Source organism: Artemia franciscana, chromosome 11, assembly GCF_032884065.1.
Source record: "Artemia franciscana chromosome 11, ASM3288406v1, whole genome shotgun sequence".
Classification (NCBI taxonomy): Eukaryota; Metazoa; Arthropoda; class Branchiopoda; order Anostraca; family Artemiidae; genus Artemia; species Artemia franciscana.
In genome coordinates this window covers 19,978,501-20,006,140 of record NC_088873.1, presented here as the reverse complement: position 1 = coordinate 20,006,140, position 27,640 = coordinate 19,978,501, and the positions used below count along the sequence as shown (strand labels likewise).

The window sequence follows — 27,640 nt, the reverse complement described above, 5'->3', positions numbered from 1 at the left end:
ATTAATATGCAAATTTCATTTAATAATTTATGTGCGGAGAGCCAAAATCAAACATGCATTAATTCAAAAACGTTCAGAAATTAAATTACAAAAATAGTCTTTTTAACTGAAAGTAAGGAGCGACATTAAAACTTAAAACGAACAGAAATTACTCCGTGTATGACAGGGGCTGTTCCCTTCCCTTCATACACGGAGTAATTTCTGTTCGTTTTAAGTTTTGATGTCGCTCCTTACTTTCGGTTAAAAAAAACTACTTTTATTTATTTATACATGCAGTAATGGTTATTTGGTACTGTACAGACCTTTTCAGGGGGATTTTTTGGTTGGGGAGGGGTTTGAGGAGGAGGGGGATATGTAGGAGGACATTCCCTTGGAGGAATTTGTCATGGGAGAAGAGATTATTCCATGAAGGGGGCGCAGGATTTTAGCACTATTTAAAAAAAAACGAAAAAATAAATATGACAAAGCTTTTCCTCGCTCTTTACGCTAAAATGTTTTTAGTAATTTCAACTATTTATTTTACAGCCCTTGTGATGTACGTAAGTTAATTTGTAAGCTATGCATATTTTTTACTAATAAAATCATTCGTTAAAAAGTAAAAATTCTAGTTGCCTTTTTAAATAACCGAAAAATTGGAGGTCAACTAGGCCTCCTCCCCCCCACCCTTTTTCTCAAAATCGTCTGATCAAAACTAAGAGAAAGCCATTTAGCAACAAAAAGATTAATAGGCAAATTTCGTTTTAATTATTTATTTGCGGAGAACCGAAATCAAACATGCATTAATTCAAAAACTTTCAGAAATTAAATAAAAATCTAATTTTTCAACTGAAAGTAAGGAGCGACAGGGGCTGTTCCCTCCTCAACGTCCCCCTCTTTACGCTAAATTTATTTACTGTTATATAAAGTAGAATTATGAGAAAGAGTCAAACTTTAGCGTAAAGATCGGAACGTTGAGGAGGGAACAGCCCCTTTCATACAAGGAGTAATTTTTGTTCGGATTAAGTTTTAATGTCACTCCTTACTTTCAGTTGAGAAACTTGTTTTTTTTATTTTTAATTTACGTTGAAAACACATCTTCTTACGGGTTAAGGGGTTCAAAAGCTGACCTGAGAAGACAGAATTATTACATGTATAAAAGAAGATACTTTTCAAAATGAACCCTAAAATTTTACCATGGCGATAATTTACAGCTTTTTATTTATTTTCATCTTCTTAGCTGAAAAGTTTTTTTTTTCATGCGTTTTCTTTCTTTGCACAACCAATGAGTATGACGCGGTCATCCTGGAGTCTAACTACGTTGTAAAAACGTTATAACAAATTAATAAGCCAAGCATGAAGGATTCGCGCCATAACTTATAGGATAACTGGAATATCTTTGATTAAAAAAGAAAAACAATTCAAAATGAGTGACACAGAAGATGAAAGCCTATTAACAGCAGAATATGCAAAATCTAGTAGGTCGAAATGCAAGCTCTGTGAGGACCCCATCGAACAAGGGGATTTACGTCTTGGCGTAAAAGTTCAGGTGATTTCCTTTTTAAAACTAGGCCTAAATTAGATGTTATTTTTCTTTAGAACTTTGGAAATGTTCTGAAACCCTTTTTACGTACGGGAGACCAAGGTAAACGGAATTTTTCCTTTGATTTGTATTAACTGTGTTGCTATATGATAAGTTTTTAATACGTTTTTCGGTAAAATCCTAATTAATTGACTTCTGGCTATCTTGGAAAGGGTTTAGGTTAGGAAAATGAAACTTTCAGGGATGGGTCTACAGGCTAAAGTATGTCCCGGGAAGGTATTTTAAATTACCCACCTCCACCCCTTCTCCCTCTAGAGGGCCCAGAAATTGAAATTTTATTGAAATTTTAAAATTGAATGCCTATTGAAATTTTAACAAAATAACATTTTAACCTTAATTTTCAGATACTAGTTGCTTTTTCAGGGTTCAGCTTTTTCTAGTTGCTGATTCAGGGATGAATCAGCAGACTAAAGTATGTCCCGGGAAGGTGTTTTAAAGTACCCATATCCACTCCTTCTCCCTCTAGAAGGCCCTGAAATTTGCCTACATGACAGGTCTAGGCTATACCTATTGAAATTTTGACAAAACAACATTTTACCTTAATTTTCAGTTACTAGTTGCAGGTAAAATACTAATCCATCTCTAGCCCAACAACTTTCCAAGGTAGCAAGAAGTCAATGGATTAGAATTTTACCTGCAACTAGTAACTGAAAATTAAGGTAAAGTGTTGTTTTGTCAAAATTTCAATAGGTATATTATAGTAAGGAATTATTCGTTATTGTTCTACCTGTCACTTATGATCTATTAGTATCAGCTCAAACTCCGTCTTTGAGAACATAAAAATTTTTGTTCCTCTCTTTCTAAATAGTTCATTGATACATTTCTTGTGTCAACCTAATGAATTTGTTTTTTCAAGAGTTCCAAACTGGATCGCAAAATAACATCGTGGTACCATTTGGACTGCTTCTTCGTTCGTCAAAGACCAAAAGGAACATTCGATATTTCTGGGTTTGAAAATCTTAGACCAGAACACCAAACTGCCATCGAAGACAGGATCAGTGGTAATTTTTTCCCTTAGAATTCAGTAATTAGATGCTTTCGTGAACTAACGTTGCGGAATCATTTGAATTGTTTTTTTGTTTGTCAAAAACGAAAAGAATTTTGACGTTTCAGGGTTAAACATATATTCAATAAACACATCATCGTGGTACAATTTAAACCCCCTTTGTTCATCAAAGACAGCCAAAGACTTTTCAGAGTTATAAAATTTGAATCTTTAAAAATAAATTACCCTCGTCAATTCTATTCCTTAGAAAATCAGCAATTAGGTATATGTGTCCAATATTTGAATCTTCAGTTACATAGAAATAACCTGAATCAGAAATATCTTATTATAAGTGAACTAGCCTCGTAGAAAGAGTCACTGGTAATTCTATCCTAAGAAAATAAGCAATTAGTAATTTTACTCACTTATAAAATTAGAAATTTTTTAAGTGAGTTCAATGTAATTTTTGGAAAAACATATTTTTAAGTAGCTAAGACACACCAAGTCTTCTTTTTATCACTTTATGGTGTGCGATCTGTTATTTAGTAACTGTAATAATGTATGATTTCATGTCTGCGGCAAGGAAAGGGAAAAAGCTTGCATAATGCTCTGCATAATATCAAATATGGAATTCACTTTTTTAACCACGGGAAAGACAATTAATAGAGACCATGGTCAACGTTAACACATAATTTGTGTCTCTTTGTCCGCTCAACATGCACAATCACACGTTATTTCCTTATTTGTTTCTTATAATACTATTTCATTATATCGCCTAAATATTGGAGAAGTTTAAAATCCTTAGGAATTCCATGTTTGTAACAATGGGATTTCAAAAACAAAACCTAAATTTGACGCTAATGGGTTCACTCAACTTCCTTCACTCAACAGAAGGCAGACCATGTCTTGTTAGGTTTAATTCCAAAATTCTATGGATATTTTAGTTTTGACACAGCATTCTCATTTTGAAGTCACTGAATTTTTGTGATTTTGCTTAAATTTGTGGCTTGCCATGGATATAATTATGTTGTACCTGCTTGAGAAAATGCTTCTCCGTATCTTTCGGTGGTATCGGTGATTTGGGAAATAGATAGCTTTGACAGGCATCTAAATGGCCAGAACTGTACCCAACAAAATAGAGCAAGCACTGCATAATCATGGTTTCAGCGGTAGGTGCAACCTAGTAAACAGCGACCAACTGTTCATAGTAACTGTGCTGAACCTTATCTTTTGTTGTATCTAAAATTGTGTTTGTCTTAAAGGGCATTTCTGTAATTTTAGGTAAAGTAATTCCAGCATTGCCAGAAGAAGTTAAGAAGAGAGTAGGAGAACGAGGTGAAAAACTGAAGCTGCGAGATTATAAAGTAGAATATGCAACAACTGGACGATCAAAATGCCGGAAATGCGTCGAAAACATTGACCGTGGTGATATTAGATTGTCCAAAAGAGGATATTCCCCTGAGCGGGCAAAGATGTTTGGACCTCAGGTCATTTCTAATTTTCTTAAGCCTAGTTCTGAAAGAAAGTATATGGAAAACACTAACAAAATAATATTTCGAAACAACAAATCAAACCCATATCATGAGAAAAAACAAACTGATTACGGTCAAGTATGGCAAATATTTTTATTTAGTTTTTTTTTGCGTTTTTTGAGCTGTGGATGAAAACGTGTTGCCTCCTTACGATGGGTATAACCCTGCATTAAAATGGAATACTTCCATGGTGTTGAACCTGCTAACCGGAACATTTCGCAAATACTGCGGAAAGAAACTTCAAGCTCTTCCTAAATTTTGAATTTCCCGCTAAATGAAGTAATCTTAAACTTCTGGAGCAGTGACGGTACAATCATGTCATTTTTTTTAATTCTAGTAAAACACAGAGCTTCTTTCAACAGCGGCAAAGATAAAACCAGCCCCATTTTGGGGAATGGCCTTTGTAGGGTTTCTAGTTCTTGCGGTTATTTATATGTTGAAAGAACCAAATAACAATTGGGGGAGAGGTTGTCAGAACACAGGTTCTCAATGGACAAAGCCATGGGGCTACGCCAAAGGCCTGAGACTTTTGATTTCACCTTCGCTCAGCATGTCTATGACAATCCACACCATTTCATTTTATTTAATAACACATCCATTATTGTTTCCGTTAAAGGTCTCTTGTGAGTTTTTAAGGAAGCAGTTGAAATAAAAAAAGTAGATTTACTAAAGGGTAGCCCTAAGTAGAGACACCAGAGAAACCTATTTAAACCCCATTTATAATGAACTTATTAGTTCTGATCATTTTTATATAAATCAACAAAATAATGTTTTGCAACCTAACAGAATCAGTGATGGTATCACATAGTTTATGGTAACAAACTGTAAGTAAGGAGCAACCCGGCTCAATAGTAACTGAAAATAATACACGGAATTTTGATATCAGTAAATATATCAAAAGAATTGGATTTTAATACTGATTTGAAATATATAAGTTTCATTAAGGGGTTTTTTACCCATCAAAGAATATGAGCCTGAGAAAATTTGCCTGATTTTCGAAAAAAGGGGGAAACACCCCTTAAAATCATAGAATTTTAATGAAAATCACACTATCAGATTCCGCGTATGTCTTCAAAATTTGGAATTTTGTATTTTCTGGCAGACAAAAGATCATGTATGTGTTTTTATTTTATCATTTTTTCCCCAGGGGTAATCGTAACGACCCAGTGGGCCTTGAACACTGGGAGATGGCTCATTCTATCAGAAATCGCAAGTTCTAGTGGCCTTTGAGTCACCAAAAAAAATGAAGGGGAAATAGGCATGTCACTTTTTTCTCAAAATTGCCGATCAAAATTCTGAGATAGCTATTTTGTTCAGCATAGTTGAAAGGCCCAATAGCTGTATCTTTGGAGATAGCATGACCCCCACAGCCACTAGGGAAAGTTCTTTAAGTTATTTTGATCTGACTGTATTTTTTGGAGTTATGGGCTATTACATGTCTTAATATTGGACCTCTTGTTTTAAATCTCGACCGGATCCCGCTTCTTTGGGGGAGTTGGGGGGTGTCGGAAATCTTCGAAATGGCTTAGAATGGAGAGATCAGGATGAAACTTGGTGGGAAGAATAAGCACAAGTCTAAGATACGTGAGTAACATAACCGGACCGAATCCGCTCTCTTTAGGGGAGCTGGGGGGGGGAGGGTAATTCTGAAAAATTTGAAAAAAATGAGGGATTTGTAATTTACGAACGGGAAATCAGATCTTCATGAAATGTTATATTTATAAGTATCTTGTGTTTCAGAGCTCTTATTTTCAATCCCGACCATATCCAGTGACATTGGGGGGAGTTGGAGGGGGAAATCGGAAATCTTAGAAAACGGGAAAATTGAGGTAAATATTTCTTACGAAAGGGTCTTCGGATCTTAATGAAACTTCATAAAAAGTTTTCATGTCTCAGATACTCCATTTTCAATTCGAATCGGATCCGAGGTCATAGAGGGTTGGAGGGGGGGAAATCTTAGAAATCGGAAATATTGGAAATCGCTTAGAGTGGAGAGATCAGGATGAAACTTGATGGGAAGAATAAGCACAAGTTATAGATACGTGATTGACATAATTGGAACGGATCCATTCTCTTTGGGGGAGCTGGAGGGTGTTAATTTGGAAAAATTAGAAACATTGAGGTATTTTTAACTTAAGAACGGGTGACTAGATCTTAATGAAATTTGATATATAGAAAGATCCTGTGTCTCAGATGCTTCATTTTCAATTCAAATAAGATCCGGGGACATAGGGGGATGGAGGGGAAAACAGAAATCTTGGAAACCGGAAATCTTGGAAAACGCTTGGATTGGAGAGATCGGGATGAAACTTGATGGGAAGAATAAGCACCAGTTATAGATACGTGATTGAAATATTTGGAACGGATCCGTTCTCCTTGGGGAAGCTGGAGGGTCTTTATTTGGAAAAATTAGAAAAATTGAGGTAATTTTAACTTAAGACCAAATCTTAATGAAATTCGATGTTCAGATTGAACTCATGCCTCTGAGCTCTTATATCAAATTCTGACCAGATCTTTTGACATTAGGGGGAGTTGGAGGGGGAAATCGGAAATCTTGGAAAACGCTCAGAGTGGAGAGATCGGGATGAAACTTGGTGGATAGAGTAAGCAAATGTCGTAGATACGTGATTTACGTAGCTAGACTGGATCCACTCTCTTTGGGGGAGTTAGGGGGTGGGGCTCAGTGCTTTGGTGAGTTTGGTGCTTCTGGACGTGCTAGGACGATGAAAATTGGTAAGTGTGTCAGGGAGCTGCACAAATTAACTTAATAAAGTCGTTTTCCCCGATCTTACCATCGGAGGAGGGGGGAGGCTGAAGGAAGAGGAAAAATTGGAAAAAATTAGGTATTTTTAACTTAAGAGTGGATGAGCAGATCTTAATGAATTTTAACATTTAGAAGGACCTCGTGACTCAGCGCTCTTATTTTAAATCCCGACCGGCATTAAGCCTCTGATTTTCTTTTTAAATCAATCTATTGATTCTTAGAATTTTGTGAGAGCTCATGCCATATGAGCTCTTGGCTCTTCCGGCCTCTTCACAAGTGCTATATGAGCTCTTAGCTCTTGTTTTTTAATTCTCAGGGTGGGTGGAGTTGCACCAGTGACAGGATTGTTCTCCATGATCATATTGAATAATTTTTTAGAAATCTACAGCATGGTAATTATACAACATAACGTTAACTTATTGTTGAATATTACCTTTGAACATGTCAGGTTGGTGCATTGGTTTCTTCGTCAGATAAATAACAATACTTGGTCATAGTCGTGTGTTCTAATCCCGAACCTGACATATTTTTGACTTAACGTCTTAATTTTGAGAAAGGATTTTTTGTTGTAAATATGTTTTCTCGTCACACTCAACATTAAGCACACTACCAATTTCAATATTCGAGGCTTCACAAATTCAAAATAGCAAGTTGCTTTATGGCAGCAAGAATATTCTATTTGTGAATACTAATAACGAATGAATTTCCTTATAAGGATTACTTTCTACCCTGGTTCATTCTTGACTAGGTTGCAACTACCGCTAGAAGTATGACTGAAATTCTTGATAACCCTGGTCTGTTAAATAGGCTCGATTTTATAGTTTACAGAAAACATACAATAAAAGATGCAGCACAAAAAAAAAATATCCTATTTTGATTAAACGGCCACTTTGTTTCAGTAGCGGTTCTTAAATAATGGGAGAAACCGCCAAGCTTTACCGTAAAGAGCAATTTTTTTAGGAGGGGGCAGCCTTTTAAATACGGAAGAATTTCTGTTCGTTTTCAGTTTTAACGTTGCTCCTTACTTTCAGTTAAAAAACTAGTTTTTTTATTTAATTTAAAATGTCATGCGTCTAATTTAAAAATTAATATTGCGTCTGGAATGTTAGTGAATTGGACAGATAAACTAAGCATTCTGAAATAAACAGACTGATACAAGTCAAAATAATCTTCTAAACAAAGATAACTTCGAAGACCACTCTGCCTTTCCATGACGAAAGTAAAACAGTTCAAAATAGGGATGAAATCTTATTTGACAGTGAACAGATATAAAAATTTTAACTGGATATTTCGAACACATTACAGTGTTCATCATCAGAATTACTGCTGATGATGAACACTGTATATGTGTTCGAAATATCCAGTTAAAATTTTTTATATCTGTTCACTGTCAATTAAAAGGTTTCATCCCTATTTTGAACTGTTTTACTTTCGTCTTCAAAACAATGCTTTGATTCGCTTAGCCTTCAGCTTTGTGCTGTCGGTGCAAGTTTTTAATTTGATATTTTTCTACAGTCCTACGGTTTTTATGGCACTTGGTATTAACCAAGTGACATATAGCAGTCGCCAATTCTGTCGGTCTGTCTGTCGGTCTGTCTGTCTGTCGGTCTGTCCCGGTTTTGCTACTTTAGGCACTTCCAGGTAAGCTAGGACGATGAAATTTGGCAAGCGTATCAGGGACCGGACCAGATTAAATTAGAAATAGTCGTTTTCCCGATTTGACCGTCTGGGGGGGAGTGGGGGCCCGGTTAATTCGCAAAAAATAGAAAAAATGAAGTATTTTTAACTTATCAGCGGGTATTTGGATCTTAATGAAATTTGATGTTTGGAATGATATTGTGTCTTAGAGCTCTTATTTTAAATCCCGACCGGATCTGATGACATTGGGGGGAGTCGGAGGGGGAAAACCTAAAGTCCCGGTTTTGCTACTTTAGGCACTTCCAGGTAAGCTAGGACGATGAAATTTGGCAAGCGTATCAGGGACCGGACCAGATTAAATTAAAAATAGTCGTTTTCCCGATTTGACCATCTGGGGGGGGGGGAGTAGGGGCCGGTTAATTCGGAAAAATAGAAAAAATGAAGTATTTTTAACTTATGAGCGGGTGATTGGATCTTAATGAAATTTGATGTTTGGAATGATATTGTGTCTCAGAGCTCTTATTTTAAATCCCGACTGGGTCTGATGACATTGGGGGGAGTTGGAGGGGGGAAACCTAAAATCTTGGAAAACACTTAGAGTAGAGGGATCGGGATGAAACTTGATGGGAAAAATAAGCGCAAGTCCTAGATACATGATTGACATAATCGGAACTTATTTGTTCTCTTTGGGGTAGTTGGGGGGGGGGAGTAAGTCTTAAAAATTAGAAAAATGAGGTATTTTCAACTTGCGAACGGGTGATCGGATCTCAATGAAATTTGATGTTTAGAAGGATATCGTGTCTTAGAGCTCTTATTTTAAATCCCGACCAGATCTTGTGATGGGGGCGGGGAGTTGGGAGGGGGAACCTAAAACTTGGAAAACACTTAGAGTGGAGGGATCGGGATGAAACATGGTGGGAAAAATAAACACAAGTCCTAGATAGATGATTGACATAAACGGAACGGATCCGCTCTCTTTTGGGTAGTTGGGGGGGGGGGGGGTTAATTCTGAAAAATTAGAAAAAATGAGGTATTTTTAACTTACGAACGGGTGATTGGATCTCCATGAAATTTGATTTTTAGAAGGATATCGTGGCTCAAAGCTCTTATTTTAAATCCTGACCGGATCTGGTGACATTGGGGGAAGTTTGGGGTGGGGAGACCTAAAATGATGGGAAACGCTTAGATTGGAGGGATTGGGATGAAACTTGGTTGGAAAAATAAGCAAAAGTCTTGCATACGTAATTTACATAATTGGAACGGATCCGCTCAATTGCGGGGGGGGGGGGGGTAATTCTGAAAAATAAGAAAAATAACGTATTTTTAACTTACGAAGGAGTGATCGGATCTTCATGAAACTTCATATTTAGAAGGACCTCGTAACTCTGATATCTTATTTTAAATCTCAACCGGATCAAACGTAATTGGGGGGGGGGCAGTTGGGGGGACCGGAAATCTTAGAAAATACTTAAAGCGGTGAGATCAGGATGAAACTGGATGGGAAGAATAGAAACCTGTCTAAGATACGTGACTGACATAACTGGACCGGATCTGCTCTCTTTGGTGGAATTGGGAGGGGGGAGGTAATTTTGAAAATTGAGGTATTTGTAACTTACGAAAGGGTGACCAGATCTTAATGAAATTTGATATTTAGAAGGATCTTGTGCTATAAAGTTTAACTTTAGGTTCTGACCTTCTCACAAGTGCCAAATGAGCTCTTGGCTCTTGGCTCTTCCGACCTCGTACCATATGAGCTCTCGGCTCTTCCGACCTCGTCCAAATGAGCTCTTGGCTCTTCCGACCTCGTACCATATGAGCTCTCGGCTCTTCCGACCTCGTCACAAGTGCCATATGAGCTCTTAGCTCTTGTTATCAGTGTTTGTGGTCTAGAGTTTGTGACGTAACTAGTGCACCGAAAACGCCAAAGATATTAGGTCAGTGCTTAAGCATAGTGAAATTTACGCAACAGTTCTACTCATCACGATTTTTCTGAAGTCCTTATTAGTGAAGTTGTTTTGATTTTCTCCCATTCCCACCTTTTTGCTGATGAGCATGTGAGTGTAATTTGCATTTAGACGAATTAAGAATTCTCATTTAATTAATTTTTTGTCCATCTTTAGACTGAAATTGTTGTTTTTGCCCTAAAATGGAGAACAATCCCACCTTGAAGTCACATAATATGTTTTGCTACCTAAAATAGTATCTAAGATTCCAATTTATTTCTAAAGAAGGTCCTCCATGCTATATTGGCTTAAATAGATAGGTCCTAAAATAATAAATGCTGTTTCCCACGACTATGTGATCATCCTTCCAGAAAAAAAAATGCAAAGCTCTATACTTTTGTAGATAAAGGTGTAAAAGCTCTGCAGTACAGGTCTCTGACATAGTGATTTTGATGGTGTAATTTTCTTGAGAGTACTCCTCCATTTTCGAAAATCAGGCATATTTTCCCAGGCCATGACTTTGGTGAGTAAATAGGATGGTCGTCCAATTGTTTGCAGCTTTTTTCTTACTTGATTACAAATCCTGTATGAAGGATAAAGAGTGACATTTTTTGAATATAAGACGAAAAGGAATAATTTAAGATGATAAATAAAAATAGTTCAATGTTTTTACCAAGATTTTGAACCGAAAATTTATTGCTTGTAGGACCGTTTTTACCATGTTGATTGCTTTGCCAAGAACAGGAGAGAATTGGACTTTACAGAATCAGCAGAGACAATCCCAGGATTTGACCAGCTGTCAATGGAGGATAAGAATCTGTTGAAGGAAAAGCTACCAGATCTTCAGTTAGTCCTCTTTTGCTCATTTTATTTGTCTATTTAAGATGTGCGTTATTACTAGTTTTCTTTAATGAGGTTTTGAGCCAGGAGTCCAATTATGTTTTTTTTTTAGTCAATGGAGGTAGGCAGGGTCCATAAGGTATGGGGGTGTTTGAGCTAGGGGAGGGCTCTGGGGCCAGAATCACCCTCATTATTTTTAATTCTGGGTGTATCTTATTTAAATTACCAAATAAAGTTTTTTATCAATCCTCCCTCTGAAAACAGTTTTTTTGTACGAGCTTTGGGTAGAGTGATCCCTTTTTTTCTTGGTTACAGTTTACTTTTATAGTTTTTCAGTAAAATCTCTGCGAAAGTTACCACAATACAAAATTAAAGAAATAGCAAAATAAGAAAAAAAAGACAACCAAGCAAATTGTAGGATTGCCAAGACTAAATTTAGGCGAAACACTAAATTCATGACAAGACTAAATTGCCAAAATGTAGCTGTGTAATATATTTTATGGAAACCACATTGTTATATTTAAATTGAGAGTTTAGCCTCTATTATAAATTAACCATTTTTTGGGGGCTCTGCCGTGCTTGTTTTCGTGTGTTGTAAATTTTCACTTTATTTACCACAGTATTATTAACAGTTATTGCCATATATGAAGCTGCTTATATTATTAGCCAAGTTTTATTTCTGAGCCTGAGCACAATTTATTTTTCTCTTTTTAGTCTTACTGAAGAAAAGTCCCAATTTTATTTTCAAATATAAAATTTATTATCTCATTTGCTTCATAGGGCTAGAAACATCCGTAAAAATATAGCAAAAAAAGTATTTTTGAAAATCAAGGAGAGGGGTCCTTTTCCCAATTTTTAATGAAATATTAAATAAAAGTATTTCTCGAAATGTAGGGTGAAAGTCAGTCCTTTTAACTGCCTGCTCCGTTTGGCACCCCTGAAAACTTGCATTTGAAAAGCATCCTCAGATTATATTTATGGCACTTGATATTAACCAGGTGACATATAGCGATCGCAAATTCTGTCGGTCTCTCGGTCGGTCTTTCTGTCTGTCCTGGTTTTGCTAGTTTAGGGACTTCCAGATAAGCTAGTACGATGAAATTTGGTACGATAAAATGAGGCATTATGTTACCGTGACTGTCCGAAATTCGTGAATCTCGACACTCACCGTTGAACGTCCGAAGTACTTTTTTTTTGCTTTTTGGGTTTAGTCAACTTTGCCAGTCAACTTCCTCAATTTAATGCAAGGTTTGATGATGACAGGTTGGGTTAGGTTAGACTAGTTTTGGTTAGGTTTGTTTAGGCGAGATTATACTAGGTTTTTAACCCATTTCTGATATTTATAACCAAATTTAATCTAACCTAAACTAACATGATATAACCTGACTTTAACTTTTATCATAATAGCTTCCAAAATACTGAAAAAGCTGACTCACAAAGCTAATTTAATTCAAGGAGAGAAAAAGGAATTTTGAACATTCACTGGTGGATGTCGACATTAACCAGGTTTTGGACATTCACGATAATATACATACAGTTATGGACTGATTCAACATGTAATACTTGTGTCAGCCCAATTTTATAAATTTGTCTTTATAGCAGAAAAGTCTGTTGCAATTTTTCACAAAAGAATTGTATTTTCGGTGTTATTCCTTGATTATATGAAGTTGTGCTATTTGATGCCATGACATCATGCTGAAATGTCTGTATGTAAATCCTAATGAAAACAATAGCTTCAAAAAACCGTTTTACTCTTTTCTATATTCTAGCTAAGAACAAAACTAAAGGTTTTTCCTTAATGGAGAGGAGCAGCCTATAAAATATATGCAAGATAAAATCAATGTAAAAAAGTTAAATGGTAAAATAGTTTCGAAAGAAGAGAATTCTAAACTTTCTCCCACACGCACATGTGTATAAATCAAGTTCAAAGTAAGTACATTTTCTCCCCCCTCCGCCCTAAATTGAAGATAATAGCCAGAATAAATCCTAATGCATAGGGACATATTATTAGTAAAATGAATTATCTGTTAGAGACTTCATTTGTTTGTAAAATATAACGTCTTTCGAAGAAACTTTGAAAGAAATACCCACTGATTAGGAGTGCGTTTTGCCCTCCTTTGTTTTAGAACTTGTTAAGCTAGGAAAATGCATTAGCTAATGAAAAATGCTGCTAAAGCATTAAAATTTCGGTTTTAAATTGACTTCAAAGTTTCGTGTTCACTTGGGGTGTTAAAGAAAAAATAACAAATGAATCAGCCAGCTGAAAGCTTCGTTATCTTATGCCGTGTTTAACGGTTTTCTTGTATGTTCATTGGTAGATTAGCTTTATGATGTCTGTAAAATGGCTAATGAAAACAGAGATTAATCACTTAATCCTATACCAAAATAGGAAATAACAAGAGCTAAGAGCTTATATGGCACTTGTGACGACGTCGGAACCTAAAATTAGACTCGGTACTGGTGTTATCAATTTTGCTGCTCTTTGTTTATTGGCAATTATTACCAAGGCAAACTTACAAACACAGTGTTCCTGTAGTCTCTTCTTTTTTGGTATTCTACCTGTAAAACGACTGTTCTCAAGTCAATTTGTGCAGGTCCATCACACATCTGCCAATTTTCATTGTCCTAGCATGTCGGTAAGCACTGTACTCGCCAAAGCACTAGAAATCCCTCCAACTCCCCCAAAGAAATCGGATCTGGTCCAGTTATGTCACTCGTGTATCTGGAACTTATGCTTATTCTCAAACTTGTCAAAGCACTAGAAATACCCCCTCCCCCAAAAGGATCGTATCTGGTCCGGTTTGTCAATCATGTACCTAGAAATTGTGTTTATTCTTCCGATCCAGCTTCATCCCAATCTCTCCACTCTAAGCGTTTCCGATTTCCAATATTTCTGTTTTCCCCACTACCCTTAAATGTCCCTGATCAGATTCGAATTGAAAATGAAGTATCTGAGGCATGAGATCTTTCTATATATCAAGTTTCATTGAGATCAGATCACACATTCTTAAGATAATAATACCTCAATTTTCACGATTCCTCCCTCCAGGCCTCCCCCATATAGTCGAATCAGGGAGAGAAAGGTTATCAAGGGAATTTGTGCAGGTCCCTGACACGCGTACCCATACTAATCGTCCTAGCACGTCCAGAAGCACAGAACTCAACAAAGCACTGGAAATAATCCCCCTCCCATCCCCCAAACAGAGTGGATCCATGTTTATCACGTGTCTAGGACCTGTGATTATTCTTCTCACCGAGTTTCATCCCGATCTCTCCATTCTAAGCGTTTTCCAAGATTTCCAGTCTCCCCCTCCAACTCCTCCTAATGTCACGGGATCCAGTCGGGATTTAAAATAAGAAATCGGAGACACGAGGTCCTTTTAAAAATCAAATTTCATCAAGATCTGATCACCTGTTCGTAAGTTAAAAATACCTCATAATTTTCTGATTTTTCACAATTAACCGTCCCTCTACTCCCCCAGATGATCGAATTAGGGAAGTGGCTACTTCTAATTTAATCTGGTCTGGTCCCTCATATGCCCGCCAGCTTTCATCGTCCTAGCTTATCTGGAAGTACCCGAACTAGTAAAGCCAGGACCGACAGACCAAGAGAAACTGCGATCGCTAAATGACACTTGGCGGAATAGCAAGTGCCACAAAAATTGACAAAATCTTGTGTTTTCTGTAAAATCAAAGGCAACAATTGACATTAGCATGGTATATAGGATCTTTGGCTAGCTTGAAATGTCTGTGGTGACTTTTTTTTAATTTACTAGTTGGTGGCTTCGGTTGCTGAGTTATCTTTTGTCGTAGTAATGTCTTTACCTCTGTCTCTTACTCACAGCATCATTTTTCATCAGTATTTTTTTCAGGGAAGGGTGGGGGAGGTGTCTACTTAGCTGTGTTAGGGTTTTGAGTGAGTTGGATGACGCTTGATTTGCATGTTTAATTTAAGTTTAACTCGTTTTAATATTTATTTATTTACTTATACAAGTACCTGTTAATAAATTTGATTGCTGTACTTCTATATTTGATTAATTTCAAAAAACTGTTTTCACAAAACAAGTTTTTCAAAGAAGAGCAAATAGCTTTATTAAGCCAAAAATCAGCAAAAATAGTCAAATAATCTTCAAAGCGTAAAACTATCGCAACTAACTATCAATAAGTAAATGAAACTCAAAACGAACATCACTTACAATAAATAGCAAAGTCAAATTCAAAACAAGCAATAATTAACATAAGTAGGACTGATAGCCCCTCATACTTTCTCAAGACCAAAACGTAATTGATTCTGTTGGATTTTGTATTTGATTAATTTTAAAAACTTTTCACAAAACAAGTTTTTTAAAGAAGAGTAAAGAGCTCTATTAATCTAAATCAGCAGAAATAGTCAGATAATCTTCTAAGCATAAAACTATCAAAAATAACTATCAACAAGCAAATGAAACTCAAAACGGAAATTAGTTACAATAAATAGCAGAGTCAAATTCAAAACAAGCAATATTCAACATGAGTAAGGCTGACCCCATACCTTCTTAAGACCAAAACGCAATTTGCGCTTTACTGAAAAAAACAAAACAAAAACAAACAAACGTGGATTATCAGTTTAATTGACATATATTGATATTTATTCCTTAGACTTTTGATAATTCTTTATTTATGAAATTAAAAAAAAGTTAAAAACATTTAAAACGTATTTTGTTTTCAGTAAAGCGTAGTAGCAGGTACATTTTGCCTTTTGGTCAACTGAACATCCCTCTCACGATGTCCCTGAAGTGTCCTCTTGATATGATAAGTTGTTCCAAATGTATTTTATTTCTCTGCAATGTCTCCTCAGATATTATTTTCAATATACTCAGACTTGGTAGGACTCGTTACAAAAGTAGAAGTTTTGTGATAGTAGTGGTAGTAGTGTAAATTTGATTTAGTTCAACACTCCCCTCAACATTCCCTGAAAGACTCAATGCCCTTCAGATTTTGGGAAAGTAGAAGTTAATCATGCATATTTTTTTCAAGAACATATACTATGCGTAAACAATGAGCAAATTGCTTAACTTACGACTTGTGCCCTGAGGCCTAGGAGGAGTTGACATCCCTAAACGTATAGTTACTGAATCTTTCGAGAATGCTAAAATGTCTAAAAACTTTGTTTTCGGAAATGATGGGAGTGGGGGAGTGACTGCTCTCAAATCACTTTTTTCTTGAAAAGGACACTATAACTTCCAATTTAAAATCAAATGAGACCCATGTGAGTTTAATGCGACCACTCGTTCTATAAAAATTTTATATACCCCCAGGGCGTAACTTAAGCCCTTTTCCTTTGGCTCTGGGGGGTCGCTTCAACCCTGGAGGCATTGTGATGAGATGAATTTCGGACCCATCTTGACTACAAGGTCACTCAGGTCCTCATTGTTATATGTTCTTTGGACTATTTTAAACATTATTGCCATTGCACAATTTCAATCAGATGCGTTTGGTGAAAAGAGGGGTTGTCGAGGAGTTGGGGGCAAAATACCCTCTATCACTTTGGAATCTTAAAAAGGAACTAGAATTTCAAAATTTTCAACCAAATGAGTCTCTTCTAAAGTTAAACAACCACCCCTTCCATAAAAACCTTAAATACCCCACGGCTTAACTTACAACCCTTGCCTCAGGCTCCGTTAGTTCACTCCTGCCCCACAAGCCTTCTTATATGATCTTTGGAATATTTTGAATAAAAAAAAAACCGTCTAAATATTTATGTTGGATGTATTTTGGGAAAACTCGACGTGATGGAGAGGGGGGTAGCTGCCCTCTGATCACTTTGATGCTTAAAAAGGGCACTAGGAATTCTGATTACCAATCTAATGAGTCCCCTATGAAGTATATACGATCACCCTTTCCATAAGAACCTTATATGCCCCGGAGCATAATTCATCACCCTTGCCCCGAGAGCTGTGGGAGCGGTCGTTTCTTCTTCAAAGGCATAATTTCCAGACCTCTCAACTACAATGAACAGAATCGCTATCTCCAAATTTTAATGGTTGTCTTTGGGGAAATGCTGAGTGTGGGGGGGGGGACTGGTTGCTTTTAATCACTTTTGACTCTTATAAAGGACACTATAACTTCCAATTTCAAATGAAATGAGCTCCATCTGAAGTTTATACGAATACCCATTCCATAAAAAACTTATGTACCCCCATGGCATGACCTAAAACCTTATCCCCAGGGCACTGAGGGGTTGTGTCAACCCTAGAGCCATTTTTATATGTTTTTTGGACTATTTTCAATAAAATCACTATTCCACAATTTCAATCTGACTAGTTTGGTGAAAAAGAGGTATTTGGGGGGGGGGGTCTAGATGCCCTCTGTCACTTTTGACTCTTAAAAGAAAATTAGAACTTTCACTTTTCAACCAATTGAGCCTCCTTTGATGTTTATACAATCATCCCTTCCATAAAAAACCTTAAATGCCCCCGTGGCATAATACACAACCCTTGCTCCCAAGCTCTAGGGTTTGTTTCAACCCCAAAAGCCTTTTTGTACGATATTTGAGCAATTTAAATAAAATTGTTATCGCAAAATATGTATTACATGCATTTCGGTATAATTAGACGCCTGTGTGTGTGGGGGGGGGGGGTAGCTACCCTCCGGTCAATTTGAATCTTAAAAATGGTACTAGAGCTTCTAATTACCAATCCAATTAGCCCCCGGGGCATAACATACAACCTTTGTCATTAGCTCTGGTTTTTTTTCAACCCCAAAAGCCTTGTACGGTATTTGCACTATTTTAAATAAAATGGCTATCTCAAAATTTGTACTATCTGCACTTTGGGACAATACGTCGTATTTGTATGGGAGGGGGGTAGCTGCCCTCCGGTTACTTGGAATCTTAAAATGAGCACTAGAGCTTTTAATTACCAATCCAATGAGCCCCCCCCCCCGAAGTTTATATGACCCACTCTTTTTTATAAAAACCTTTATGCCCCAGGGTTTAACTTACAACCCTTGCCCTGAGGGCTGTAGGGGGTTATCATCCTCAAAGACATAATCTCCGGACCATATAACTACGTTGAACAAAATAGGTATATCGACATTTTAATCGGAAGTCTTCGGAGAAATGATGGGCGAGGGGAGCCATTTGCCCTATGATCACTTTTGACTATTAAAATAGCACTAGCCCTCTCAATTCCCAATCGGATGAGTCCTTTTTGAAGTTTCTACGACAGCACACCCTATAAAAATAGCGTATGCCCAGGGGCATAACTTACCAACTTTGCCCTGAGGGCTGTGGGGGGGGGGTGTAATCCTCAAAGATTTCATTTCTAGATTTCTTAACAACGCTTAATAAAATGACAATCTAAAAATTTTGATTGGATGTCTTCGGGGAATGGGTAGGCGTGTGAGGGGGTTAGTTGCCCTCCAATCACTTTTGACTGTTAAAAAGGGCACTAGCCGTTTTAATTTACATCCGAATGAGCCCTTTTCGATGTTTCTCCTCATTTCAAAATATTTTTTTAACATCCAAATATCAGAGCTAGTATCAAAGTCATACTATCAAAGTAATATTAAATAGCTTGCATGATTTACAGCATAGAATCAAAGCTTGCCCCGTAAATCTATGTTGCCCAGTAAATAAATAAATCAAAGTATCAAAATAAACAAAGTATAAAAGTAACAACAAGAAACTTGCGTAAATTACAGCCCGGTTCCCCTGGGGCCTTGGGGATTTCTCAACCACTTAGTTATAGCTGTTTAAATTTGGACTGTTTTGTACAAAACGGCTATTTCAAAATTTTGATCAAATTCACTTGGAGTAAAAAGGTGTAAAAATAGGGGAGAGGACTGGTTGCCCTCCAATCATCTTCGAATCTCAAAATGGCACTAAAGCTTTCAATCTCCAATTGATTGAGATCACCTCTAAGGTTAATACGACCCACCCTTCCATAAAAAACTTTTATGTTAACATTGATCAACAAGCATAACTTAGTCCTTTCCCCGAGGGAGGTGGGGGGATTCAGCCCGGAGCCGGAGCTATTTGACATTTGTACTATCTTGAACAAAATAGCTATCTGAAAATTTTGATAAGAAGTGTTTGTGAAAAAAAGGGCTTGGGGGAGGGGGGCTGGTGGCCTTTCAACCAGACTTGACCCTTTAAAAGACAACTAGAACTTTCTATTTAAAATGTAATGATATTTCTCAAGTCTATACGACCCCTCTTCTATAAAAACCATTCGTATTAACAATGGACAACTTGTATAAACTAGAGTCCTTGCCCTAGGGGCTGTTGGTTTTTTTCAACCCCGGAGGCATATTTATCTGGCATTTGAACTATTTTCAACAAAATTGTTATCTTAAAATTTTGATTAGATTTATATGGGGAAAACATGTCGTTGGGGGGGGGGGCTAGTTGCTTTTCGATCACTTTCAATTCTTAAAAAGGAAATTGGAACTTCCGATTCCTATCAAATCAACCCCCTTGGAAGTTTATAAAACCACCTCTTCTATGTGAAGGGCCTGAGGGAAAAATAATTGAATAATTATTTATTTTCCAACATCCATTTCTACACACCTCTTTTGAACATCCACCTCAACATGCTCTGAAAATTGTAACTAAATACCTTCAGTTGTTCTTGAGACCATTTCAAATACGTCTTTTTGAAAAACTGGATGCACATATTATCCTTCGATGTAATTAAACCTACTTTTCAATACACCCCGAAACTATGCCTTAATGTACATTATCATTTTGAACATGATCAGAATCAACTATTTCTCCTTTGCCTAAAGAAAATTCATGCAATTAAAAAAGTGTATAATGTTTAATTTACGATTATTGTCCTAGGTTTTTGTGGCGTTGCGTCCCTGGAGTCATTATTTCAAGATCTTTTGCTTACTTTGGATAAGTGTTGATGGAAGGTGGCATCTAAATGGTCAAGGGGGGCGGCTTGTAGTCCTCCAATCACTTTTGAACATCCCTGTTAACATATCCTTAGTCTCAAGTTTCAACTTAATACCCTTAGCCGTTCTCGAGCTATTGCTAATACACTTTTTTTGGATAAATGGATAGTCTTAATCCTCTAACATGAACTGTTTGGAATGAACTATTATTTCTGTTGGTCATGGGCTTAATGAGGCTCTTTGAAAAACTTCCTTTTATAGGAAGTTTTTTTTTTAATTTGTTTCTATTCGTTTTTATTGCCAAAGTTTTTAATTGGTTTATAAAATGAATATTTGTTCAGTTTTCATTTCTTAGGATTAATAATTAGAATACTCCAATCGTATTTATTAGTTATACTTAGTTCTAATTAGCGTATTTCAACATCTCCCCAAATAATCCTTGAAGTCTTCAACTTTCTTCCTGGCCAAAACTTATCTTTCGAAGTCGAAGGGGGAGGGGGTGGTGGTCGGAAGCTGGTGAATTTTTATGTTATCATTCTTAAAACACAAAGTTTTTTCGTATTTAAAATTTAAAAATGTTTATATTTGCATTAAAATGCAAGTTAAAGTTTACGAAGTATAGAGGATCTAGGCTATCAAAATAAAGAGTCTATAAACAAAATATAAAAATTTTCGAGTATAAGTGAGAGTGAATGAGTTTGATAATTTATACGACAACCCCTTCTCTAAGATATCTTATATACTGCCGAAGCATAATTTATAACTCTTCGCACGGACTCTGGGGGGTTTGCCAACTCTTTAGGCATTGTTATATGATCTCTAGACTGTTTTGAACATAATGTCTATCTCAAAGTTTCAATCGGATACATTTGTGGAAAAGAAGAACTGGGGGAAATAGTTGCCCTCCAGTCACTTTTGACTCTTAGAAAAAGAACCAGAACTTTCCATTTCCGACCAAATGAGTCTTCTACAAAGTTTTTACGACTACCCCTGCCAGAAAAATCTTATGCCCTCAGAGTTTGAATTACAACGGTTGCCCTGGACTCTGGGGGTTCTGTCACTCCTGGAAGCATTGTTATATTATCTTAAAGGCAGAGCTGCTGAATCTTTTGACTGTTTTAAATAAAACGGCTATCTCAAATTTTTCCTCGGCGTTGATGGAGGGGCAGATAAAAGGGCAGGGGAGAGGGACTGGTTGCCCTCTAACCACTTATGGTTCATAAAAAGTGCCCTATAACCTTTAATTTCACATCGAATGAGCCCAGTCCCCTCCGATGTTTCTACGACAAGTCCTCTCATATAAAAATGTATGGTAAAAACAAAAACAATAATACATAGAACCAATTTTGGCCTTTACCTAGACGGCGCTATTCAGGGAACGTCGTGGGGGAATTCGAAAAAAATCAAAAGACTTTATGCCCAGCTGTCAAAAGGGCGTTTCTGAACAACACAGAAACAGCTAAGGTATTAAATTGAAACTTTTATAGCATGCTGAGGGAATGTTAAACTAAATCAAGACACTGAGTACATCCAGGGTAACTGGAATGTCTAAAGAATAGCCAAGGGTATTATGTTGAAACTTTTTGTGAATGATGATTCGGAGATTAAACAAAATTAAACGACACTGTGGTCATCAATTTTTTCAAAGGTGTGCATCTGCAATATCTCAGGATTAACTAAGTATAATAATTTGCAACTTTCAGTTCATGTTGAGGGGGATATTGAATCAAATCGAAAAACACTCAATGCACCCAAGCTGTCAAAAGGGTGCATCTGCAATATCTCAGAAACTTAGCTTATAGCTTAGGGTATTCCATTGAAAATTACAAGGAATGTTGAGGTGGCGCTGAAATAAATCAAACTGCTGTGAACATCTATGTTTTCAAAAGGGCAAATCTGCAATGTCTTACAAATGGCTAAGGAAATTAAGCGGAAACATTTATAATTTTTCTTTGGGGTGGGGAATGTCGAGCAAATCAAAGGCATTAAATATATCCCTATGTGAATCTAGCTTTCCAGAACACTGTATCTTCAATATTAAAGGCACATCTAAAATTATTAAGTTGGATTTTTCGGAAAATGTTGAAAGAAACCAAAAAGAAATCATGTGCATCAAGGTTGTCAGGAGAGTTTATCTATCTCAGGAAAGGCTGATAGTATCAAGCTGAAACATACAGGGAATGTCGAGCAATACATATGTAATAGGTGTCGGTTGAGTTTGGATATATATATATATATATATATATATATATATATATATATATATATATATATATATATATATATATATATATATATATATATATATCACGGGTTCTTAATAGGATGAGGTATTAGTATATAAACTAGAATCGGAAATTGAATGTGCTTAAAATGTTGTTTCCTTTATTGCAATAATTGTTATTAGGAATGAATATAATTAGCTATTTTTAGAGGGAAGGAAAATGCCAGAAATACTCTTATTTGTAAAGCTTGATTATAATTGAGATATTATCCTTATGGGGATAATCTGGCAAGCGTTGTAATTCAAACTCTGAGGGCAAAGAAGGTTTTTCTGGAAGGGGTGGTCGTAAAAACTTTGTAGATGACTCATTTGGTCGGAAATGTAAAGTTCTGGCTCTTTTTCTAAGAGTCAGAAGTGACCGGACGGCAACTATTTCCCCCACTTCTTCTTTTCCACAAATGCATCCGATTGAAACTTTGAGATAGACATTTTGTTCAAAACAGTCCAGAGATCATATAACAATGCCTAAAGAGTTGACAAACCCCCCAGAATCCGTGAGTAAGAGTTATAAATTATGCTTCTGCAGTACATAAGATATCTTAGAGAAGGGGTTGTCGTATATACAATCCCTTTAATACAAATAGATTCTAATTATTTTGAAAGAAGCATACGTCTTGATTTGACATAGCTTTGGGCGTTTAGCCCTTTCACCTTTTCTTTAATTTTTTTCATAGCATACCTTCCACTTGCATTTGGAACAATTCAAAACGGTCGTTTACATAATAGGATGATGTTTCGACGCAGTTAAAAGTAAGAAAAGGTCCATTACATACAGGAAGAATGCCGCAGAAATAGAAATTTCCGCGTAGATACAACCCCATCTTGCTACTTTTAATTTCAAAAGATGTTCATTACTGTTTTTAAAATCTTCCTAGTACTCCTGTAATAAGCTGCAATGCTGAGTAAGCTGAATAATTAATTTGCATTTCCATTTATTTTTTTATAGGGAAGGTGACGATAAAGAAGATATTAAGGAAGAAGAACAAGATAAAACAGGAGTTGAAAATGAAGAATCACTTGAAGAGCCAGAACATAAAGGTGAAGAGCCCGAGGGAAAGAAACTAAAATCTGATGATAGTAAAGAAACAACAGCAGAAAAAGAACCTACAAAAGCAGATTCACAAGAAGAACTAGGAGATGTAGAGGCAAATAGGGCTGACTAAAATAGTTTTTGATCTCTGATAATACCCGAAATTACCTTATGAAAACTTTTTTATATACTTGCAAACAATAGTAAAGGAAATTATTAGTCAATTCTAGAAGTTAATCCTACTTCTCTGTATAAACAAAATTTAGCAGCAGAAGTTGTAGCCAATAACCTGACAACGACAGCATCGGCATTTTTTGGTTCTGTATTCCAAAAAAAAAATATTAAAAGAATATCAAACTATCCACTATCTCCTAGTACTAAGCTCTGAAACTTATCTTAACACACTGCAATATGCGTGACGGTGCTTAGCAAAGAAGATATATCTCGGTTGTTGATATCTAATTTTTTATCGAAAACTGGGTACTTATATGGTCTACGCCCTACCTCACAAGTTGTTCATTCATTGACGTATCATAGAACTGTTTTTTTTTATTAGTTTCTTTCAGCTTAGCGCGGGACAAGATAAAGAGAAGTGACCGAATAGATGGAAAATATATAATTTGGGCTATTTATTTGTAAATTAGGGGGATGGGGTGAGGGGAAAACATTTGGACAGTGTGAAGTTTAAACAATTCTTGCTACAGAATATGCAGATTCTTTGTACCTATCACATTAGATATGCAGACCCGCTATACTTTAACCTCCCCCCCCCCTAATGCACAAATATATGGCCCAAATTTGTTTCTACGGAACTATATTTTTATTTTACTTTGGTATATTTCATTTGGATTGAGCGACAGAGAAACATATTAGAAGAACCATAGGTAGGGCGTATATTATACAAGTACCTAAAACTGTAGTACTAATTTTGATTAGCAAAATATGGAAACATGCAAGCATAGTTGGCCAAGAGAGTTTTTAGCTCATTTAAACTGCAGATTCAATAGCTAAGATCATTCCAAATTTTACGCCTTTACAGGTACTTTCCGATAAAAGTCTGCAGCGAGGGGTAATTTTCAAAGGGTGCAGGCTAGCTTCATCCCTCAAATCATAAAGAATTACTACACTGCCTCAAAAGGCGTCTTTGTGCCTCCAAAGAAGAATTGAAAATTATTAGAAGTTGAATATTTGAATAGAGCCCTACTTAACTATTGCTGACTGTGCGGGTTGACCTTGTGGAGCTTGAACTTAGCCCCTCTTTACACAAAGAAACTACTTGCATTGCTTTTGGTCTGAGTCAGAACGTAGCTTGTTTTTGCCCCGAATCAAGGCATTATTTATTTTTCACCAGGTGAAGACTTAGCTGATTTTACACCAACCTACCAAGGTTTCATAGCTTTAACCTGTATATTCTCTGTTAAAACAAGGTGTTACCTACCACCTGTCTACTATAAAAGTTAGCAGTGGAGATGAATTAAAAATTGCTTGCACTAAGATAATTTTATCCTAAACCTGACGGGAAGTCAGGTCTTAGCTTATTTTATAAGGAGTTCGGACTTTTTTTGCACATTCTGATAATAATCTTGTTTTGTTTTGAGTTATTTCTTGTCCTAGTTTTGGCCAGATAAGGACTTAGTTCGTTTTGCCTCAAACCAAGAAGCTTGTTCATGCTCTAATATTAAAAATCCTTGGATTTCTACGGTTTAACAGAGTGCAGTTTGCGCATATTGCTACTAAAAGGCTGGTTGCGTAGACAGAGGTAGAGACATTTGGCACCTCTAGTCACATAGACTTGAATTCTGTGCATAATTCGGGTTTCAAGACAATACAGCATGTCTGTTTTTCCCGAATGAAACACATTTGTACATAAATTGACCGTTGGATTGATTACAGGCTTTTAACCACTTGGGCTTTTTGGCTCGTTTCCCCCTTCCCTAATGTAAATTTTTGGAACTTTTTACCTTTTTGAATGAATTTGCTACATCAAACTTTTGATGCCGCGAGGTGGGAGGGAAACTACGGAGATAAAAAGTAGAGTGAAGGAAGAAGAGGGTTGCCCTCCTGTTACTTCTGGCCCTTAAAAAGGGAACTATAAAGTTCAATTTTTGGATAGTTGAGCTCCTTTCTTAATTTCTGTGACTATTAAGTCACAAGTAGTATTAATTTATTTTAATTAATTTGCTGTTTGTTTTTTGTTATGTAAATTTCCTATGGCCCAAGGGCTTTTTCTGGAATAAATTATTATTATTATTATTATTATCTGTTCAATAGGAAGTGGTCGGACAATACAAGCGGTGCGTGCCATTCTTTACTAATTTTTTGCAAGCGGTGTTTTCTATTTTGTTGCATGCAGTGAAAATCAGATCAAATTACAGTCCAATCCAATTAAGATCCAATTACATGGAGTCAAAACCCAGTTAAAAACCGAGTAAAAACACTCTAATCAGGACCAATTGTTTTAAAATTTGCTGTCCTCATTCCGAATCATTTGGGCGCCCTGCATATAGCTAGCACGTTATCAACATAATGTCTACTGTGGTGATAATATCCATACCTTTCTTTGTCTTCCAGTCGGATGAAAATGCTCTGCCCAATACAGTATCACCATCATCAACAAGCACATGTTCTTTTGGTTTCTATATAGAATACCTCCTATTTCCTAAGGAAAACTCTTTATACTTTTAATCTAAAACATGGATGATCAAAAACTGTTCCTTTTCTACCACTTTCGAGACGAAAGCAGTTAAATTCAAAATTAGTGATTGTTTTGCTCATATAGTAATGTTTTCTCAAGATTTTGGTGATTTACTTTTGACCTAGTGGTAACCTTGAATTGATTGCATTGCTGTTTTTTTTTTAATTCCTAAATTATTGAAGCCAGGTACATAAAGGTATCTGATGTGCCACTATTCATTTACTTCGTTCCAAAACCTTGAGGTTTTATGTCTGGTGAACCTTTTTTTGAAGGAGTCAGCAGAATGATTTGCAGGAATAACATCCCCAGGAAGATCGTTCCAGATAGAAGGGCAAAACCAGATGAAGCTGTTCCTCAAGTGCTCAGTTCTTGGCCTTTCTTCTTGAGATAGTTGGACCGAGCTGTGTACCTTCAGGTCTGCCTTGATGGCTATACAAAGAGCGGCAAAATGCGAGAGAGCTCGTCAGAGGGAGACGAATTCATGTACTTGTACAAAACAGCCATCGACACTACATCAAACCTTTCATTTAAAGGCTGCAGCGAGCCATGTGTAGAGACATGGCCTGCCCTATTTGCCCTATTCTGGACCTTCTGGGGTAGTGCCAACACCTTTTTCGGAGCACCAGTACATAGCGGGCACCTACATTCATCTGTGGGTCTTATGCACGACTTGTAGAGTAGGACAGCTTAAAAGATTGCTTTCGAATGATACTCATTGACTTTTCGTAGATTCCTATATAGCTAGCGAGCTTAATTAGACTCCTATTAAGCTAAGCTTGTTCTGATTAAAATGACCACCTTGATGTTTGGAGACCATTTCATGCTTAAAGATATTTGCAGGACCTTTATTTTGTAATTGAATGAGTATTCCAGTTTTTAAACATCCATCTATTCAATATAGCAAAGCCTTGGGAAAAATTGAGTAAAAAATAATAATTGGTGATATCACTCATAAACTCAACGTAATTGCTGTGGAAATGATTGTAAGTACACGAATATTAAACCAGGCAATTTCCTAGACTAACGAATGGGAAAACACCAGCTGCTAAGGTACCTTGGACCCTTTAAGTGGCTCTTCCATAATCAATAAAATTTGCTGATAATACTTAAGACCCATTCACTACAAAATCTACTTAAATCAATATTTAGCTAGTGGTCAGTTTTAGCTAGGGATCATATTCTTATTTCCAACGGAAAATTTAATTCCTAAAATAAGCCAATACTATAGTTCTCTTATCATAATTTGGGGGATGATGCGCCATCTAATTTTTTGCAAGAATGATATGATTGGCCTGCTCTGACTTATTTTGATAAAAAGTTTTATTGTAAAATTTTCCAGAGTGAATCTTCAGTTGACTGTTCAATAATATATTTTTCATATAGGTTACTCTTTGACGCTTAAATACCTAATGGCTCTTTCCAAAAGTGGTTAATTTTTAACTCCATTAGTCAGTATTTTGCCCTCTTTTT

At 36.4% G+C, this 27,640-nt stretch overlaps 1 protein-coding gene and 1 long non-coding RNA gene across 3 annotated transcripts in view; one reads left to right on the top strand and one right to left on the bottom strand.

Annotated features, from left to right (window-relative positions):
- The window catches only part of LOC136032938 (uncharacterized), a 212,308-nt gene that overhangs the window by 30,455 nt on the left and 154,213 nt on the right, over positions 1-27,640 (bottom strand). The window lies entirely within an intron of this gene.
- LOC136032935 (poly [ADP-ribose] polymerase-like) lies at positions 1,309-23,699 on the top strand. The gene is made up of 5 exons (XM_065713402.1): positions 1,309-1,525; positions 2,436-2,580; positions 3,846-4,051; positions 11,148-11,287; positions 23,392-23,699. Exons 1-5 carry the CDS (start codon positions 1,403-1,405, stop codon positions 23,606-23,608), a joined length of 831 nt encoding a protein of 276 aa, XP_065569474.1. The 5' UTR covers positions 1,309-1,402; the 3' UTR covers positions 23,609-23,699.